Raw genomic sequence first — 20697 nt, forward strand, 5'->3', positions numbered from 1 at the left:
CCATTCACATCACAAATCTTAACAATTGGCAGATAACCAGTAAAAACTAAATTACAGCCCACACTAGAATAAACGTTAAGTAATGGTTTAAGTTGCCAAGACATTAAAATTACACAAAATCCTGTCAGCTTCAAAGAACGAAATACAGTACAACACATTGATGCTATACTGCCATCTAGTGTTCACACACTGAACTTGTTTAATTATTTCAACGAGACCAACTTTCAATTTGTAAGATATATATTTATTTTTAAGACGTCACTAAAATAACAAACTTAGCGTGTCTTAACCGAATAGTTTTACAGTCTGATAATCATTGAAATGCAATTTTAAAACAATTAAACATGATAGAGCATTAAAACACTGTTTTTAAAAGATTTTTAAGAGAGTAAAATATATATTTTTCAATCTGTGACAAAACCACAATGTCATACAATGTTACAAAATGCATTCTCTTCTCACAAATGAGCATTATGTTTTTAGCATATCTTAACGTGGCGGCTTTTAACAAAACCTTGCATTATTCAGTGCCGAAGGTAGAAATCATGAGGTCTTTCCATCATTCTTTCACAAAAGTGCTTACAGAGGATTTAGCAATGGTTTAAAGCCAGTTGTATTGTACAAATAAAAATATACTGCATTGACTGTAGATCCTGTATGTTCGGTTTTAAGAGTCTTCACCATGTTAAGACAATATACAGCTGTCCTCCATACAAAGTGCATGTGGAAGTCTAGAAGCAGACTGAAAAACTATAAACACAATGTACAGTACATTGGCCACATGATAGCTGTATTATTATACAAATATTTTTATAATGCATTAAAATCAGTTCTTTTTTACACATTCATAAATATATATGTAAAATAAACCTGTTGTGACTGGACTTTCATGTTGTTTAAAATACATTTTCTTTATATGATGAGAATATTGGCATGTCGGATTTGTTCCCTTCTAGCATTGCACAGTTTGACACTTTCACGGATGCTGGCAATAGAATTGGAAGCAGCACCTCGAATAGGTTGTTTTCACAGACCCTTTTTTACATACAATTTCTGAAACAATATCCACAAATATTGAACCTGAATGTGTTAACAGTTGGGCCCAAAACCTTGATTTATTTTATGATAAATTACCTGTTTTTTTCAAGAGCTCGCCAGTGCAAAGGACTAATACTATGACATTGCATGATAAAAGTTCATTCACCATATTTATTCCCATTAGCAGTGGCAGTTTTTGTTTCATGTGGAGAGGCAGAGAAATTGCAGTGATATTAACCATGAACGAGAACAAAATAGTAGATACTTCAGTTGCTAATTTTGGCCTTTCAAGCATTATGAAAACAACCTATTCAAACAGATCTCCCGAATGTTGAATGAAAATCATACAACAGTCTATTGGTCTGGCAGGGGATAAAGTGCTCATGTCCTTTGGCAGCGACATGGAGTAAAACTTAAGTGTTCAATAATAATCAATCGTAGACTCCACCTTCAGATCTGAGATAATAACCCTCTCGCCCCAGCGCCTTGGACAGTAGTCTGTGTCTATTGGGAGACATACAGCTCTGCGCCTGCACAAACCCAGCCAAAGCCTTGTTCGTTCGCACAGGTTTTGATCTCGGTGCTGCATAATACCCCTCTGTGAAGTCATGCTGTGTGGGTCTGACTTTATAGCTCTGAGTCCTCCTTCCGGATTGAGAAAAAGATCCCGGATGTTCAGGATCTAGCTGGGATTTGACCTGGTATTGGTGGGGTCGGCTTTCTCTCGTGCTCTGCGATCTGCCAGGTCGTCTGAGTATTCCCGGTTTCAAAATGCCAGAATAGCTTGTAGCCTTAGCCATCATGAGCGGATCCTGGTTGTAACCCTGTATATGGCTTTTGTGCTCGATGTTTTTGAGGTTAGGAGCCCTTTCTGAGAGCGAGGGGACTTTGTGAAGCTGTTGTGTTGAGCTCTCTTTTATATGAATACGCCTGGTTTGGCCCGGTTCTACGCTTGGCCTATAACTGATTTGATGTTTAGTAACTTCTGGCTCACTTTGTTGAGATAGGGGCGATGTTGGGGAGGTAGCTGCTTGTACATTTTCCATTCTATCTGCACAAAGCAAGTACGCGTTTCCAGGATCGGACTTACTGCGCGTGTGCATAATATCTCTGTTTCTTGAACCTGGACTGCCAAACTGAGACTTAACCCTGTCCCTACTATAAGGTTGATACACCACTCTTTCATAAACTTCTGCATCTCTAGCCTCATAGACAACAGTATCGCGCTCTATAAAAAGCTCCCTGTTCATTGGTTGAGCGTAGTAGTCGGATGGTTCACTTTCTCTAGTGGAATGTAACGTGTAGGACTGGCTGTGGCGAATCCCAGTTGGTTGGCAGGGCTCAGCATAGTATTGAGAATTGTCTCCTTGGTATCGCTTCGGTCGGTTGCTTTCTAACTGGCTAGGAGGGTGCCAACCAGTTTCTATTAGTCTAGAATAGATTGCGTCCTGGTTTGAGGGTCCTTCTACATAAAATATTGTGTCGGGAGGCATGATTTCGGCCTCGGCTACCTCGTAGTGGCTAATCTGAGGTGCGTGGAAAGATCTAGCTCTCCTGATTGCAGGTTGTCCAGCTGCTCTGTCGTCCGACCTCTGCTGCTGGCTGTTTGACCTTTGAAAACCACTTACAATGTGCTCATCTTTATAGTAACGTCTGTTCTGAGGTGACAAAGGGTATCTGGAAGCTAAAGCACTGTAGTGGCCCTCAGAAGACTGTCGGTATATGCTTTTTTGTAAATGAATTGGCAAGGCTTCAGGCGGAGGGCAGCGGGGCAGTTGCCGTGTTTGAATAAGATAACTGTAGTCATCAGTCGTGTCCTCTTCTGCGCTGTAGTGGTGGTGCAGAGGGCGTGGGAGGACCTGCTCAATTGAAGTTGGCATAGAGGTTTCGGCAAGAACTGCGCGGAAGTTGAAGACATTTATAGAGTCGGTATTGACATAAACAGGAGAAGTCAAGGGGCTCTGAGTGGGACAAACAGGCTGCGTAGGCGTGGACACTCCTACGCTCTGATAGGTTGGTTCTATCGGCGTGTCTTCGGGTCGCAAATCGTCTCTGCCTTCGTCCAGACTACCTGATCCAAGTGGGCTAACGTTAGGTGTGAAATTGCTCGAGCTCTCCTGTCCGTCTGTGGCGAGCTCTGGCCGGAGGTGGGCGGGGAGGAAGTGGACTGGAGGGGGGTAGCGGTGACTCTTAGCTGGGCTGTGTCCCACTGAAGATGCCTGGATGTTACCTCGCTGCTCCTGTAAGTACACTTTGAGATCCAGCATGGAGGGCCTGGCCGGTCTGTCCTGGCCCGTCCCGTGGGGTAGAGGAGCGTCCTGTCTGGGGAGGAGCAGGGGGTGAGGGGGGGTGTAGGTGTTTCTCCTCGGGGGGCAGCCGCTGGCCCTCTGCGCAGACTCGGCCAGGGCTAGGGCCAGCTTGCGTGCGGCGCTCATCAGGGGAGGGTGAGGAGGGAGAACAGAGACTGAACTCATAAGTCTATCTGTTCCTGGGGAGGCATAAGACAAACAACGCTACAGTATGACAGGACAAACAAAGCTATGGTAAAGACATGATGGGACAAGACACAAAAGCTTTCATAAGAAACTAGATTAGATGTTTTTACTAACTGTGCACTAGTGTTGACACATATTTTGGTACTAACCTGGATCTGGGAGGTCCGAAGCTTGGCTCACTGTGCTAATAGGGCTACAGTGAGGATATAAAGGTCTCCGCTCTTTTCCATCATTAACATCACATCTGTCGTCCAGAGGTGAAGGTGTGCAGGGGGAGGGCGATGTCGAACTTCCAAACACTGCTGAGGAATTTTGAACATCCGCCTGCGTTTTAAATGACTTCTTCCTGAGTTTGGGAGATTTCAACACCCTCTTGGCGTCTCCGTCCATGCCTGGGCTGAGATCTGGTGAAAATTCGTCTATGTTATTGTTGGGAGAGGAGATAGGTTCAGATTCACTGGAGCACCCCGCACTCTTCCTCCATTTATTTCCACTCTTGCTGCACTGGAAAGACATGGGGTCAAAGTCCAGAGTGGAGATGCCCACAGCCGGCGGGCTCAGGTCGAGATCGTCCTCTTGCGGAGACAGTATAGAGGCAGGCGCGTGGAGAGAGTGAGGCCGTAGTTCTTCTTTACTTCTGGAGGAGTGCAGGTCATCTTTACTGACCGCAGCAGAAATAGCCTCGCTGGTGGACCGGGGTCGTAGGGGCCGATAACTGTGAGGATCGCCTGGTAGAAAGAAAACATGAAAGATTCAACTTAAAAAAAAATATTAGTAGTGCTAGAAGAATGACAGTGTAAAGCATAATCATGTATTCATATTAAGGCTTGGTAAGTACATTTGTTTCTTTATTATTTACAGGAAATGATGTATGTATTACATTTAAGTAGTTTAGCTGAAGGTGCATTATGTAATTTTTCTGGTTGGGGTTCCGTCACCTGCTTGTTTCTATGGGGATGTCATTGCGCTGTCTGGAATGTTCCATAGTATGACATTAAACAGTTCTACATTTACATTTATTAAATTATAGGTGCTTTTATAGCTCAAAAAGAATGAAAAATAGGCATTTTAACTGTGAATGGGTTGTCTCTCCACAGATCCGACCTGTCACTTAGTCTCCATGAAGATAAATTTAATACCATACTGTGAAAGATTCCAGACTAAGTAATAACATCTCCATGGAGAAAAGTATTTGTAGTACCAGAAAAGTTACACAATGCATAAGTGCAATCATAGAAATGTAATTATATCAGTCATACAGTTTTCATATTTCTTTGCAATAACCCAGATTGCAAACTAATACTAAACAATAGTAAAACTATCTAATCTAGATAATAATTTCAGTCTGTATCATTTCTGAAATGAAACAAATTTAGACCTTTCGTCTCTTCTTTCAGAATGGTCTTTTTGTGTCCAACTAGAATCAGGGCTCATTGTAATATTAGTGATACAACTATTATTTTAGGTTTGTGTAAAAATTCTATTGTATAAAAAAAGAGTGATATAAAAAAAGAGTGATTTATCATTTCATAATTGTTTTTTGGGCCTCATTTTTAGTATCAATATATATAATATAGTTAATTGTAGAATCAGCAGTGGTCTTCAGAGTACCAATAACATCACTTCATAACTTACCTTGGATATTGTGCAAAGAGGTGAGAGATTCTTCACTTTTAGTTGAACGCAATGTACCAGTGTCTCCTCTTCCACCTGTGCATGATATCACCACTCTGATTTAAGCCCATAATCTGAGATCATTTATTAAGGTTAAGGCTTTGAAACTGACCTGGAAGTGCGATGCTCTTCATCTCGTTAGGCTCACTGGGGTGACGCTTTAGTTTGCGTTTTGTCACAGAATGGGATTTGCCCAGGTGGAAAAATGAAAGCCAGTTGCCAACTGGAGATTTCTTAGATTTGACAGGAGCTCGTTTAAGGCTGTTAGAAAAGTGCAGTACATTTCATAAACACATTTCATTACATCAATAAATTATGCTTATCCACATTAAGGTTTAATTCAATTATATTTTGGATGAAAAATAGATATTCTTTATCAGACTAGTTAAAGCTGAGCCATATCATATCACTGGTGAAACAGCTGTGCATGCACTGCAGCTGATTTTCCTCTCAGTTGTGACGGGAGGCAGTGGTGACTAATAGCTTCCACTAAAGCCTAGAAATTTTAGTATAGAGACACACTGTAAGTTTTATATTGTATCATATTATTTTGCCTGTTCATATTTAAGTTGTTCATTTTTTTTAAAAAAAAAGTCAGATTATGTGTATCATGAAGCACAAGGGCATGAGGTACATACTTGTCGATGGGCAGGTCTATGACGGTATGAAACTTGCCAAGCAAAGCTTCAGGTCCCTCCCCAACCTCGATGTAGTCGCTGTGGGACAGACAGGGGGTGGTGGCCGGAGACCCCAGCTGGGCCTGTGTCCGAGCCTGGGCTTCTTCTAATGACAATAACTTAGTGGATGGAGAACAGACTAACAGTGATTTGGGTCTGGCTAAGGTGTTGTTACCTAAACATTGAAAAAAGGTTTGAGGGTTAATGCACTCAGTACTGATTTATTTCTGACAATATTCATTTTGGATACAAAAAAACGATTAAAGTGGAAGTGACAAACCATTGTTTTCCCGTATGATGGCGTTTATTTTCTGGCTGAACAGAGCCTCAGTGTTATTAAGGATAAACTCAACCACCACAGACTGGATCCGTACCTCCATAAAAGCTGCCGTGCCACTGAAACAGGCCGACTCAATTTGTCTAGACCTGAAACACAATACAACAGTTTATCATAAAGAGATACGGTCTAGTTTTCTACAATGAAACAAAATAGCAGAACAAAAGATTTCAGTGTTGTGTTGAGTGTTACCTGAGAAGGTTAGGAGCCCAGACAATAGCCAGGTTCTTTGTGTGCATACTGGTGACGGAGCTAAATGTGGCCAGGCGAGACAAATGCCTCATAAGGAATTCTAGGGTCCTGTGACGAAAGGTTAAATGTAATTATTAACAGGCTATATGCAATTATTATATACATATATTTTTTTTACAAAAGACACATCAACTCCCCAAATTCATGTTTTAATTCTTGCACCTCCTGCCAGCAGGGGGCAACAGATTTCATTAGACAGACCTATAGTGAGGCGGAGGCAGCTGCTGGATGACATTGTAGATCTTGACCAGCCTCTCCTCATCAGTGGCTGCAGACACAGCCTCCTGAGCAGACAGGGGATAATGCAAATACAGTGGAGGGACAAAGGGACATTCACTTTTATATAGAGCCAGTATTCAGCTTTGTTTAATCAGCTCTAGTTTAAGCATGCACATCCCCTGCTGTTCCCAGAAGGCGTGACGTAATGCAGTGACCCCATTTAATGTGTGTGGTTTGGTCCTTACAGCAAAGCGGTCGTAGAGCTGATAGGTGAGCAGGGGGTTGGGAAGCTCTCTGAAGTACAGCTTACATAGGGAGCCCACTGAGTGGATGTCCTGTCTGAAGTTATCTCTGGTCAGATCTGGAACCTGCTCCGAGTCAAACTCATGTCTACACACAGACAAGAAGACAGAGCTAGGCTTTTAACATCTGAATCTAAACAAAAATGATATGCAATCAAACGCAAGAGAAAAATGCAGCTATAAATTGAGGCTCAGCATCTCTAAAGCCAAACAAAAATTAGTCATTGACATAAACATTTGATTTAGTCCAAGATTTAATATTAATTGTAAAAAAATCACATTTACAACACCAACCCAAAGTTACAAACCTGAGTTTCTGGATGTTGGAGGAGATCCCAGAGAGCCTGTATATTCCATCAACAACACCATGTTTCTCGATGAATTCTGCACAGCTCTGCACAACCTGTGGGACTGCACATCATAGAGAATAAGTGTCTGCTCAGTCATCTGCTTTATATACTGAGTTTAAATGTGATAAACGACTAATATCAAACTAATAAAGAGCGGCCTAATTACCCCAAAATGTGACAGTGACAATTAGCAAGCAGACACAAATTGCATGAGACAATAGATCATTAACAAGGTTTGCAGCCCAACTTGTCTTCAGTCTAACAGTGATTTGTATTAACAGCCAAGATGAAATCAGACACTCAGCGCTGTGTGGTGTAAACTGAACAAATCACAGTTGCTCAAGCGTAAGAGCACATGTCGAGAAATGTTAGTTGATTTAACCACAAACACAACACACTCAGACATAAGCAAAACTGACCACAGCAAAGACCACATGTTCGTAATGAAAGAGTTTGTACCATCATGTCCTGAGTTGTGGAGGTGCTCTCCCAGATCACAGCCGAAAACTCGCTCCCGAAGGATGCCTCGCTGGCGGAGCTTCTGGGGTGGCGGTCTCGATTTCATGAAAGTCCTCAGGAATGTCACAAGTTTGCCATGCTTCTTGCACACTAAGAATGCACAAAAGAAAATGTAATCTTGAAAAATAAAAACAAAACTGCATCTAGCTATTAATGAAGATTCATGTACCTGGCTTTGGCACTGAGCTCTGAACACTGGGGGGGATTTTGTCATTTATCAGCTCCACACAGTCACAGGGAAAGAAACCAACCTGTACAAAGATTAAATCATATTTAAGGACATTTAAAACATAACACAAAAAAGTAAACAGCAAAAGCAAAATTTCTTGTTTAACCTGAAATCCATGTTTACCCCTCCACCAGCCAGTGTCTTCTTTAGGAGGCATGTCGATTACAGAAACAATATCCCCAACCTATACATTTACAATGACATGAAAACAATAACATTTTTAAAAGCTCGGAAAATGCAATCAATATAATTTCTAATAAGTTTTTACCTCAAAAGTTAATTCATCAGTAGCCTGAGCAGTGTACCGTTTGGTCACATGGGCAGCAGCGATAGCAGGAACATTTATTGAAGCTTCCTCTGAAACGAGCAGGTGGTTTCCCTTGTTGTCGATCTGATGCGAAAAATATGGTTTAGGAAATATTCCTTGTCTTTTGTCTGCATATTTTGGACCTTTAATTTTGCCCATAAATCACTTTACATCTGTGTATAGATTGACCCCATTCACAGTATAAATGCATGATTTTCAAGGTATATTCTGTACTTCAGTAACTGTATAAATAGATAAGAATAATATAATGTAAGGCTATAATGCACGGTCCCTCACAACACAATACATGGCACACAATACAATATTATCATGATATGGCAATATATGCTATAATCAATATATTGCACATGATACTCTGTGATATATTGATGTTTTTTAAGAACCAAACAAATTTTAGCAACATTGTTTCTTTGTTAAACCACTTCTTGTGCAAACCTAATATGAAATGCATCTATTTTAATCATCAAAACAGTGAATATGTCAAGTGTATTCCATTAACTTAAGTTTCCTTCCACTACAGAAGCAACAAAACTGTAGTGCAGTCACATCAAAAACTGCTAAAAGATACCAAAAAATACTCAATACAGCAGCCCATGATAACAATACTGTATCACTAAATTGAACATCACAATATTTCAGTATTTTTGCACAGCCCTAATATAATGCCATAATGAGAAACATTTCAGGAAAAGGAATATGCAACAAACAGGTGGCAAACCCGAGATTAGAAAAGACCACTAAAATGTTGGCATTTTCCAATTGGAGTTGGATGTAAGCATGAATCTGTGGTAAGGCACGCACCACAAAGCACTATGAACCAAGTCTCAGTGATATGCGGAATACAACAAAAGTACCTCAGTATAAAAGTATTCATACTCTGATTTATGCCACAATATTGCAATAAATAAATAAATAAATAAAAAATCATAGCCCTTTATTCTTAGTCATAGGAGATAAAGATTTTTAGTTGGCTGAAAAAATAGACTCTCCGTCTGCCTTGGAGCTCCATTTTGGCTCCTTACATCTTTTTTATTCCCAAAGATTAAAAGGGTTTGGTGATGCACTTTTCAGAGCCAAAATGCAGTCCTTGGTTGCCATTACCATCCAATTTAAATTCACCCTAGGATGCTACCAAGTGAGACAGCATATTACTTCCAAGTTTTCCCCCCGAGCATTTTAAGCAGGTCCCAAATGATGCAAATAAAAATAAGATCATACCTCCATCCATGTTAGCACCGGGCCACAGTTGATCTTATTGTCTGCAATGACTGAGAGGCGGGACAGGTATGTAGCCAGCATTTTTGTTATGACCTACAGAAAACAGTTAATATATGTTTATGCAGTATCTTTCAGCAGATGTAGCCTTTTGAAAGTAAATTTGATTACCTCCACGGCGTCTTTTGAAGGGTCAAATTTGGGCAGCTCAGTGAGTTGTGAGAAGCGACGGTCATAGATACACAAATGGAGATGTTTGTCCAGCACCCGGAAGTCTTCATAGGACCTCTTCACTAACCAATTTTTCCCCTTATATGAAGCAAAAAAATACAAACCAATACTTATTAAGTGCTTAATGTATGTACCATTTAATTAGATGGTTATCTATTTAATCAGTTGTTGAAGATACCTTATACTATAACAGTGGTATAGCAGATTGTGTATACATATAAAGTACTTTTGTCAAATTACCTGGCAGGTGATTTGAGCCAGGTAGACCAGCTCTTTAGAATCAAAATTTCCTTTTGGTGCTTCACTCTGATCTTCCTTGAGGACCAACTAGGATATAAAAATTAAAAATAGGAATAGAAATTAGGAATGGGAGTTTATACATAACACATCATGTAAAACAACTTTGAAATGGCCTAAATAATGACATTATCATCTTTATATACCATTTTACCATCTAAAAAACATAGCAAAAATCAAAGGTTTACTGTCTAAAGCAGACTTGGAGAAACTTATCCATGCGTTTGTCTCCAGTAGATTAGTCTACTGTAATGTTCTGCTCACTGGTCTCTCCAAACGAGCTGTGAGACGCTGCAGAACATCCAGAACATCCAGAACGCTGCAGCTCGGGTCCTTACTCGAACTAGGAAGTACGAGCACATAAGTCCTGTGCTCAGGTCTCTGCACTGGCTTCCTGTGCCTCAGAGAATAGAGTTTAAAACAGCTCTGCTTGTGTACAAGTCTCTCCATGGCCGAGCACCAAAGTACATCTGTGACATGTTAGTGTCATATGAACCATCTCGCACTCTGAGGACCTCAGGGACCGGCCTCCTGCTGGTGCCCAGAGTCAGGACTAAACAAGGGGAGTCAGCGTTTCAGGTTCATGCAGCTAAAACCTGGAACAGTCTTCCTGAACATGTGAGACAGACTCTTCTGTGACGCTGTTTAAATCCAGGCTCAAAACATTTCTGTTTAACTGTGCATATAACTGAAAGGTTTTCATCCCGCACTCTTCTCTCCAATTTATGTCTCTCTTTTTTAATTTTAATCTTCATGATTATTTATGTTTTGATTTGTTTTTATTATGATTTTAATGTATTTCTTATTCTGTAAAGCACTTTGAATTACTTTGTGTACGAATTGTGCTATACAAATAAACTTGCCTTGCCTTGCCTTGCCTTATATAAACATTGTTGAGATAAGTACAGAGGCACTGTAATCTTAGCACAAACTTGTTTCTTGTTGTTTTATTGACAGACGTCATGCTTCCAAAAATACTGTACTGAGTCGTATGGGGGTTTTGGAATACATTGATCGACACGATACTTCAAAGGCCTGAAACCGATGGAAGTTCTGGTTATTTATAACTTGCAGCAGCTCCTCCAGATCCAATATTATACAACACACAGCGACCTAGTTACAACAGCAGCCTAAAACTGAGACGAAAGACCACTTTAACCACTTGAGATAGGAGATAACAATAAAATATAAAGTTCCTAATTAAAGGAGGAATAAAGTAATATGCTGTGAAAAAGTATCACAAAACTAATTCACTGACCATAAGGCTGCATTAAACATTTGTTCTGGTTTGTCCCTGGTTTGAGCCCAGTCGAGTCTTAATTTAGACTTGGTTTAGTCATGTTCTAGTGCTAGTTCAATCTTTGTTTAGTCCAGATTTGGTTCCAGTTTAGTCCTAATTTTGATTTGGTGTGTGCAAGTGTAACCGGACCTCAAGTGGGATACAACAATGTCCAGGAACTACCAGATAACTCGCACCCAATTTACAGTACATTCAGTCATTTACTTGTCAGCTGTACATCCATGGACCCTAAAGAAACACCAAAATAGCAGCCGTCCAAAAAGAAAACAGCTCAGTGATTAAACAACAGACAACTGAAGATGATGTTAACAACACATCATGTTTTTAGTCCTGCATATATTGACAAAATGAAACTAAATAATCCCCAAATAATCATTTATATCCATTTTTTCCACCTACCTAAACAATTCTTGCAACTAACGCATCTTGGACCGCCACGTGCCTCTACCCTCGTGCTCAGCTTCCATCCCAGAGCTCAATAACGTTCTCCGACCAGACAAATAATGGCCCAGGGGTAGACGAGTTTAAATGCTGCTCCTCGCTCCCCTATCCTCTTACCGCCATGTTATGTAAAAAGATCATTCACAGTGCCTTGGCTCACTATGTGCACTAGTCCATTCACAGCAAAAAGAAATAAAGAGGATGCTAAAGAGGAATCTTCCCTCATCCCTACCTCTGTGATTCGATCCATCCCCTGCTCATTATGCAACCCCCCCTTTCCTGTCTGAGCTAGTCTACATTCGGTTCCCTCGTTGTAAAGGGCTTGGCATATATGGGGTCAATGCATGCACACATAGACACACATTGTTCATTATAGGCAGGGCTTATTAATTAAGGGTGATGCTGCAGATAATCTAGGGGAGAATCAGAGGGGCCAAGACAGTAGAAAGTGCTGTCCTTTTGTGCTAACTAAAGATAAGAACTACTAAGAACATTATCCATGGAGAGAAATTCAGCCAAAAGCTTCAAGATGTCCTCCTTTAGCCAAAATGAAGACAGTAGTTAATACAAAAGCAGGGTTTAGTAGTGAGGACATTAGAGACAGTCTTAAGTATGTCCCTCCTGTCGACTAACTCACTGGCCTTGTCTTGGTGCAGCACTCCAAGGTCAGTCAAGCTGCCAGCCATAGCAGCTCACTTCCTCTGGCTGTGCAGATAAAGCCATCAGGAAGTTATGGCAACTGCAGTGGGACATTTTGGCCAAACAGAGCTGTGGCATCTTGGGATTGAGGATGGGCTTTGCAACACTGAATCACATTATTGGAGCGTGGAGGGATGCGGGGATTGTTTTTGTTTCACACATGCAGCCTTTTGTCTAAAGCAGCCAAGGCACTCACTGAGGGACTACTGCACTCTGCTGGCAGGTACACTGAACTGCACTCATGAATAAAAATAACAAAGACTCTCTGAAATACTGTTTTGGGTGGACAGTTTACTACATATAGAGGTAACATATAATAATATATGTTTCCATCAGTGACAAATTTATTATCATTGTATTAGGGTGCACATGGGCTTTTCTGCTGGTGGGCATGTCCCCGACTTGTAGATATTACGCTTTACCTTGAATGTTCCACAGTATGGCATAAAACTATAGCAATTATGTCATTATGAAAATTATGGCTGTTGTCAAAAATACCTTCCTTAGATTTGACCTATAAAGTGGCCTTCACTTACTTGTCTCCAGGGAAACGGATATGTTTAAAGGTGCTACATTACACAAAATTGATCCTTGTGAGTCTTTAGTCCTGTTAGAATGTTGTTATCTCCTCAAAAACATACCCGGAGTTGTGTTTTGTTTCATTCACACATGAAGTGTGAAGTCTGAGTAATCCTTTATTATTAGTCTGTCTACATATCCAAAGCTCAAAATGCTCTGCTCCAACTTGTGATATCATAAAGTGGCAGTTTTCAAGCTAAAAGTGACCTTATACCTTTAGTTCAGTAACTGGCAATTCTAGGGCTGAAATCATCCAAGTGGTTCTAGTGAAGGTGCATGGAGTTTAAAAGCACAATGGAGCACTTCCTGTATTACCACATGACACAAGTTTGAACTCAGCCTAAATATGCAGGTTATGTGAGTTAAACACGTGACAATGAAAGAAAATGAAACAAAATACAACTCCAGGAATGTTTCTGATGAGGACACAACACAAAACAACATAATATCGGTCTTTTAATAACATCCCATGGAACATATCAGGCAAAGAGATAATATCTACATGGAGATGAGGGTCATATTCCACCACCAAAAAAGTCAGATAATGTGCCTATAAATAAGTAGTTGTCATGGCAACTACTATATTAGAAGAAATAAAATAGAAGATGGGATTTTGTTGCTATTTTTGGGATGTAGTAATGACTACAAATACTGCATTTATTGTACTATTTTTATCTGACAGATCTGTCATGTGTTTTCCCCACTGTGGAAAAAAAAAGTCGCTATCAGAGCGACAGAGAGATAGTGATTTATTTCACTTTTACTATGAATATTATTAATATGACTGTACTAAAATGAATTCAGCTACTAATTAATAATTTTTCAAAACATTTTAAATATATTGAAATCACCTGAACGCTCCCAAAGTCCACTGTTTCGTAGTGGAAATGTGCACACTCGGCCAACTTGGGGAAGTGGCCTCTGGGGAATGTCAACCTACAAAATAAAGCAGAAACATCACACATTTACATCCACTACAACAATCTATATAGGAATCTGTGAGTTAGATGGGGAAATCACACTGGTCCTAAGAGTCATGCTACAGGCCCCCATTACACTGGCCTGGATAAGAGTCCTGGTTTACAGCCCATAATAGCAGCAGCTCTGTCACAGGGAGCACCTACTTCTTCATGTTCTTGACTTTCATGCTGGCGGTGCTGACGCAGGAGCGCAGGAGAGGCTCTGGGTGCTCTGTCATATCATCAGTGGGCGCCTGTGCAACAATAGAAGTAGATGAAGAAACGATGCATATATTTATTATGATCATTAATGATTGCCCCTGTAAGTCCCCTATAACTATCAAGATAACAAGATTCATTATGCATAGCTGTAAACAAGATTTTTGTTATCAAATGTACTCTTAGCAAAGCACAGTGGTGGTACTAAATGACCCTTACATGACATAAAGGTTTGTGATAAGTCAAACTGAATCTGCTAGCATGCTAATGCTGTCTGTTTGTATTGTATGGCCATGTTTTAGTGAGGGATGAGTCACACTGGTGTGGGCATGTACCAGGGCACTGGGTGCCTCTTGTTCTTGTTTCTCCTCCAGAGGATTACTGTTGGCAGCTTGAGATGAGTCCTCAGATTTGTCCTGGTTTGAACATGGCGGCGCATCTCTGCACACATTCAAAGAGTTTATTTAATATGCAAAACAATCTTTCCTGCAAAATGCATGGTTAGTGTGATGTGTAGTATTTTTGGAGAACACCAGAGGGAGCAATCAAAGAAACATAATCTTGTTCTATCTGAATTTATTACTACTGCAGATATCTTTATACAACAGTTTGAGGATTGCTTTAATAGAGATTTTATTTCTGGGTTTACTTTGGAAAACAGAAACTCAAAGACTTCTGTCAACATCAAAAAGCCAGCCTTGTCCATTCAAAGTCACAACGGTTATCCACCCACAAGGGAATGCTTTAGAAATCCTCTTTTTGAAAAGTGACTCAAATGTATTCAGAAGTGAAGGGTGAGGTCCATTCAGCTCAATTTAATGATGAACAAAGAGAGGACAGAAAGAAGCCCTTGGCTTATCACAGAGACTGGGCCGGATCAGATGAAGACAAAGAAGTGTAGTATCCAGTGAAGCTTAATGGTTTTACTCTCTACAGATCCAATAATAACGTAGGTATGCAAACACTTAATGTTCACAATCCACTGGAATTTGATGATGTCAAAAAGATAGATATAATGTAAAACATTTGGGAATACAAACAGAAATAAAAATAGAAATAGCTGTAAGAATTATGTTATACAGTATTTTTGTGAGCAGTGGTGTTCACTGTTTTAAATGTTCAGTAAACTGACAACAATCACACATGTGTTATGAATATAGCATCTGTTCATGCTTTGCAGAGGGTGATGTTGAATCAGTTCTGTCCTTCATTTCAATGTCTCTGTGTTGACATCACATGACTAAAATCTAGGAGTCCGTGCAAAACTACATGACTTTACATAATTCATGACACAAACATAGAGTAGAAAAGGATAGTAGTAACTCACCCCCCAAGGACGTCACCACTTCCTGGTTCTTCCTGGGATCCTGAGGCAGCATTCTCAATCACCGCGGCAACCACACATCCAGCTTCCATGATGGCGGCTTATTGCAACAGCCTGCTGAGGAGGACACACAGGAGAGGGAGGGGCAGAGATGGGTGGGTGTGTAAGAGTACGAGAGCCGGCAGACGTAAACCCAGTGGAGGCTGCAGTGATTCTCAAGGCTACGATTCACACACGCACACACAACCACGCGCACACACACATGCACACACAGAGACACACACATGCCCCCGACAGTAATCTCTGTCGACATCATGACACAGAGATGAGAGCTGCTTCTACTGACAATGCATGCATGGCCCCCAAGACACTACAGTATACAAGAGAACTACCACAGCACTTAACCATTAAGCTAAAATGAACCTTTATTACCAATTCTAACCATTTAGACCTGTTAAATTATTTATAATGTGAAGCGAGGCATTACGGAGTTACATGTCACAGGCCTTCAGAGTTCAAGAGTCCATTTTCTGCTTGATATGTATTGTAAACAAGTATCATGACAATGCAAACAAGTACCCTGTTTCCAAACTACAGTAAATAAAATTAGTGTAAGCTTTACAACAAAAATAAAAAGATTAAGTTTGAAATGAACTTGGGTACCTTATAACAATCAATCATTGTTGTGTTGAATACTATTCTGAATTCTCATCTATGAATGTAAAAGAAGACATTATCTTGGCACCAATATTTTGTCTTTGCAAGATTAGACAGATATCCGTGTCTACACTCAGGGACAAAGTGCATGTCCAGAAGCACTGACTGACTAAACTAAATATGTGAGAACGTTTTCCTGTGTGGGAACATGTTGAGCTGCAGGGAGGGCTGACTGGTTTTGTAATTTGAGATTTAATGGGTTTCATTTCACCTGTTCAAACTTACAGAACAAAACTGGAGTGCAATAACTCTGTTAACTCTGAATGGAATATTAAGTATAATAGCATTAACAGTACAAAGTGTTCTTTATGGTAAAGATATGATATAGTATTAATTAGTTTTTACTTTCATATTCATTCCTTAATTGTATTCATTCTTGGAAGGGTCTTACAATAGGCTTAACAATGTGACACAACCCATATAAGGCCCTAAGCAGCAAAGAATATATGAGTGACTTCACTTACATCTATAAAATCATAAATCTTTTCATCTTTTCAGTTTTCCAAGTGCCACAATTAAACAACAATGGAAACAAGTACTCACCTGAATCATTCCAACACCACACAAAACAATAAGATCAGCAGTACCTTGTGCTATAAAAAGATGATCATGTGACTTTAACTATAAAAAGATTTTATGCACTGTTTAAAAGAAGACAAGTAAATCTTGACACACTGTGAAGAATTAATGCCTTCTTCCTATACTTGTTGTCACTTTAAGGATCACTGTCGATAAATATCAAATAGATTGCTCAATGATAAAGATATTTTATGATGAACCACTAAAGAAGCACATAATAGGTGCTATCTGATGGCCTACATTATGTTTCTAAAGAAAAATAGGCCAGTCTACACATTCCACTCTTTCAAAAAACCTGGTTTCAGCAAGACTATGGACATAAAACATGGCTGCAGTCATACAGCAGGCTTTCATGTGTGTATCTGAGGCAACAACCAAACAGCAGATGTGTCCAAATGAGTCACTGCTCCTTTATCACGTGAGAGGAAGGACCACATAAGGACAAGGACAGTAGCCATCTTACAAAGCTTACACATTGTACTATTTACTATTAATTTACTATTAATCCTCTAATTATTGTTGCTTAAGACAGTTCTTTCTTGGAAATAGTTATTCTCATATATTTGCATATATCCATATAATACAGGAGGTACAACAGTCTGAACAGTGGAGAGTTATATTATTGTGCTAAATGTTGTATTGCGTGTTTACTTTTGTATTATGAGTAACCTCACTCACACCCTTAGCAGACAGACTCTGGGGAGATGAACATTCTATCATGGATAAGTCTATGTTGGCGATGTACAGTCATGGCTCCTACACAAGCTGTAACAAATATAGTTTAAAGCCTTCAAGAAAAATGCATGCATAATACAGTATGCACTTCCCTGGAGACAGTGACATGCTTAATATTGTCACCCAGGCTAAAGCAACTTTTCATGCTCTTATTTTCAGTGTGGGAATGCAGTCAGCCCAGGAAACAAACATGGAGGCGAGAGGCCTGTGGTTGCCATGGCAACCCCCATCGTCCATCGTGGTTGGATGTTATATGGATGAACCCAGGATGAAGCAGCAACTGGGACAACGCCTACAATGAACTTTTGACTAGCGTCTCACCTTTAGCCTGTGCAATAATATACTTGTGCCCTGAATGATTATGGCATTATTATAGCTGGTACATTTGTTGTGAGAGGAGGAGCAGTTGAGGCCACATGACCATTTAATCTTCTTGAAATCTACCAGAGTGAGATTAACTTTATTTCATCTCACATTGGGGTTGGTGACACAGCTCAGCTGAGCTGGACAGACAGCAGGCCTGTGATTATGTCTGAGACAAGAGAGTCCAAATATTTAATCAACAAATCCAGTGGTACGTCACCGGATTTGAAAAACAGTCAGACGTAAAAGACAAGACCTGTTCTTGAAATAGTAGTAGACAATAAGGGGCCTAACACATAATAATAGGCCTAACACACCAGCTATTATCAGTTTAATAGGCTAAGCAATAATAAAATGCTTTGTTTTTACAGCTGTAGACTTCTACATAAATTGCAAAAATAAATATCATTATGTCATTCTTTCACAGATTCACACCTTATACTAAACCAATGCAGCAAATTATTACCCACTTCCTCATAACAGCACAAATGGGAGACTACATGTTTTCACTTAATAGCCTATTACATAATAATAGACAACAAAATGAAAGAATGAATGAACTCATGCTATTAATAATGTTTCTCACACTCATAGTGAGATATATTTGGGAAGTGTTTAGCAAAGTCTTTCAATAGGCTTATTTAGAATTTTACTCAGTGAGTCAGTTAGTGTCCGTTCTGCTCTGAGCGTGAATAGCTGCGCGTGGATCAGTGAGAAATTCATATTCAACTATAATATCCATAGCTGGGTGGTTAGGTGAACTGTTGGCTGTAATGTGGTGCAGGAAGTCAGGTGGGAAAAGTTGCTCCTCTCCGTGTACTCTGACCTGTTGGGCCTGACGAATGTGGGCTACCCGTCTCTGCTAACTTCAAAGCTGATTGGCTGGATCATTAGTAACTACATCACAGCTATATCACGCGCTAAATGAGCCGGGGACGTGCATTACCTGTGCGTTGTGGGAGAACCTAACCTTGCACTGTAATAAGCTAGCTCCAACGTGTCCAAAGCCTAATTGCTTACCTGTGGTGGTGCACGTTGCTGCAGACTGCCGCCTTCTCCTCCTCTCTATGCCGCTTCTTCTCGACGAGGAAACATCTTGTGAGCATCGCCGTAGATCCACGCTCACAGCCCGGACACAAAGCCGATCAGAAGAGAGGAAGAGAGGAAGGGATGCTGCAGGATTTTACTACGGGTTTAGTCTTCGCTGCGACATTTCTGATGAGCTGTGTGGGCTGTCTCACTGCTGTCTACCGCTGAGAAACTGCACAGCCGGCTACGGGCGCGCGCACTAGTCATCTCGTGGTCGCGCATTGGTTATTTAGCCTCTGGGGTTCGTCCTTTGTAACATCCGGGCGCACTGGTGAATAAGGTGGTAGTAGTTGAATGTATGCAAAGAGGGTTGGTGAAATTAAAAGCCCCGGGAGCGCAATGTAGTAACTGTGCGTTGGGTTAGGTAATGCTTTACGCGTTACATAATCAGTGGAGGTGGGTGAGAGCAGTGGGCACAGCTCACATCTTCCCTGAGATAAATTATACTATCCTTTATTATACAATCATCTTTGGTTTTGCCTCACCTTCATATTCCAGAAAGTAAGCAAATCTAAAGAATACATTTATACACACCCACAGATCAATTAAATATGAAATACGAAAGTTATACACTGACCAAAAGCTGCCTCGCAAAATAAATATCTAGCCTGAGACCTTTATTTCTGACTACTCACCAGTACTAGAATAGAATAAGGAATCTCCTTTTTGCGGCAGTGGTAAGAGTGTTGCAGTTTCATGACATTTCCATGGTCAACACAACAACCAATTTGCTGTTATTTCCCAAAAGATTCTTATTACTGAACTTAACACCAAGTATCTGACTATAACTACATAGAGTATTAAGAGCCTATGTTACACACGTGGCCTGTGGCTCTTTCATGTCCCCAGGCTTATGCAGATGCTTTGTTTATTATTCCCAGAATGCCCTGCAGAATTTGAACACAGTACAAAGGTCATTCTGACGGTCCTCAAACACTTGAAAGGAAGTATTTTATTTTGTCCTGGCTAAACGTTGTGCACAGTCATCTCTCTTTATTGTCTGTTTACAGATGTCAACCTTAAGATCTAATTGTTAATCATTAAACATGCTTTGCTAGAGGTGATTGAGCAGCGTTTACAATTTTAAGTCTACAACTCTGCACAATGGAAAAGAGTAAACAAGGCGGTACCTTTAAATCATGTTTTAATGCAATAGCATATTTACAGAGATATTTGTTTTCAGTATCTAACTCTTTGACCCAAAAGCTGTTGTTATCAATCCCTTTATCTGCCCAACACTTACCCCCTGTGTTCAGTCAATGAACTGCACCTCTCCCTATAAGAACAAATCACACAAAATAAACCTCTTTTGATTTTTTTATTATATCAAAATACAAAAATTTGAGAGGAAATTTTTATATGGGGCTAAGCATTTGAAATGATATGATGACAAAATGTCGTACAACACTGCATTCTGGCCACAGATAGAGCATAGATCATGTGCTAGGTCCTTGGCTACATTTGGAGTAGCATCCATGAGCAAGCCACTTCCTGTCAAAGGCTTTATGGCGACCATTACCAAAGCTGTTA

General features: G+C 40.2%; 1 protein-coding gene across 1 annotated transcript; it reads right to left on the bottom strand.

Annotated features, from left to right (window-relative positions):
- Positions 1-270: 270 nt before the first annotated feature.
- arhgap32a (Rho GTPase activating protein 32a) lies at positions 271-19305 on the bottom strand. Its single transcript, XM_020928640.2, has 22 exons — positions 19099-19305; positions 15688-15798; positions 14696-14801; positions 14307-14395; positions 14034-14118; positions 10107-10193; positions 9807-9944; positions 9639-9731; positions 8361-8483; positions 8199-8276; positions 8033-8114; positions 7804-7953; positions 7303-7405; positions 6938-7082; positions 6675-6757; positions 6414-6521; positions 6165-6310; positions 5846-6059; positions 5320-5468; positions 5169-5243; positions 3683-4261; positions 271-3526 (listed from the first exon to the last, which is right to left on the bottom strand). The coding sequence occupies exons 2-22, from the start codon at positions 15774-15776 to the stop codon at positions 1470-1472; spliced, it is 4779 nt and encodes a 1592-aa protein (XP_020784299.2). The 5' UTR covers positions 15777-15798; positions 19099-19305; the 3' UTR covers positions 271-1469.
- Positions 19306-20697: the final 1392 nt, after the last annotated feature.

Source organism: Boleophthalmus pectinirostris, unplaced genomic scaffold (genome assembly GCF_026225935.1).
Source record: "Boleophthalmus pectinirostris isolate CB_2022bp ecotype Guang Dong unplaced genomic scaffold, ASM2622593v1 HiC_scaffold_9, whole genome shotgun sequence".
NCBI classification, from domain to species: Eukaryota; Metazoa; Chordata; class Actinopteri; order Gobiiformes; family Gobiidae; genus Boleophthalmus; species Boleophthalmus pectinirostris.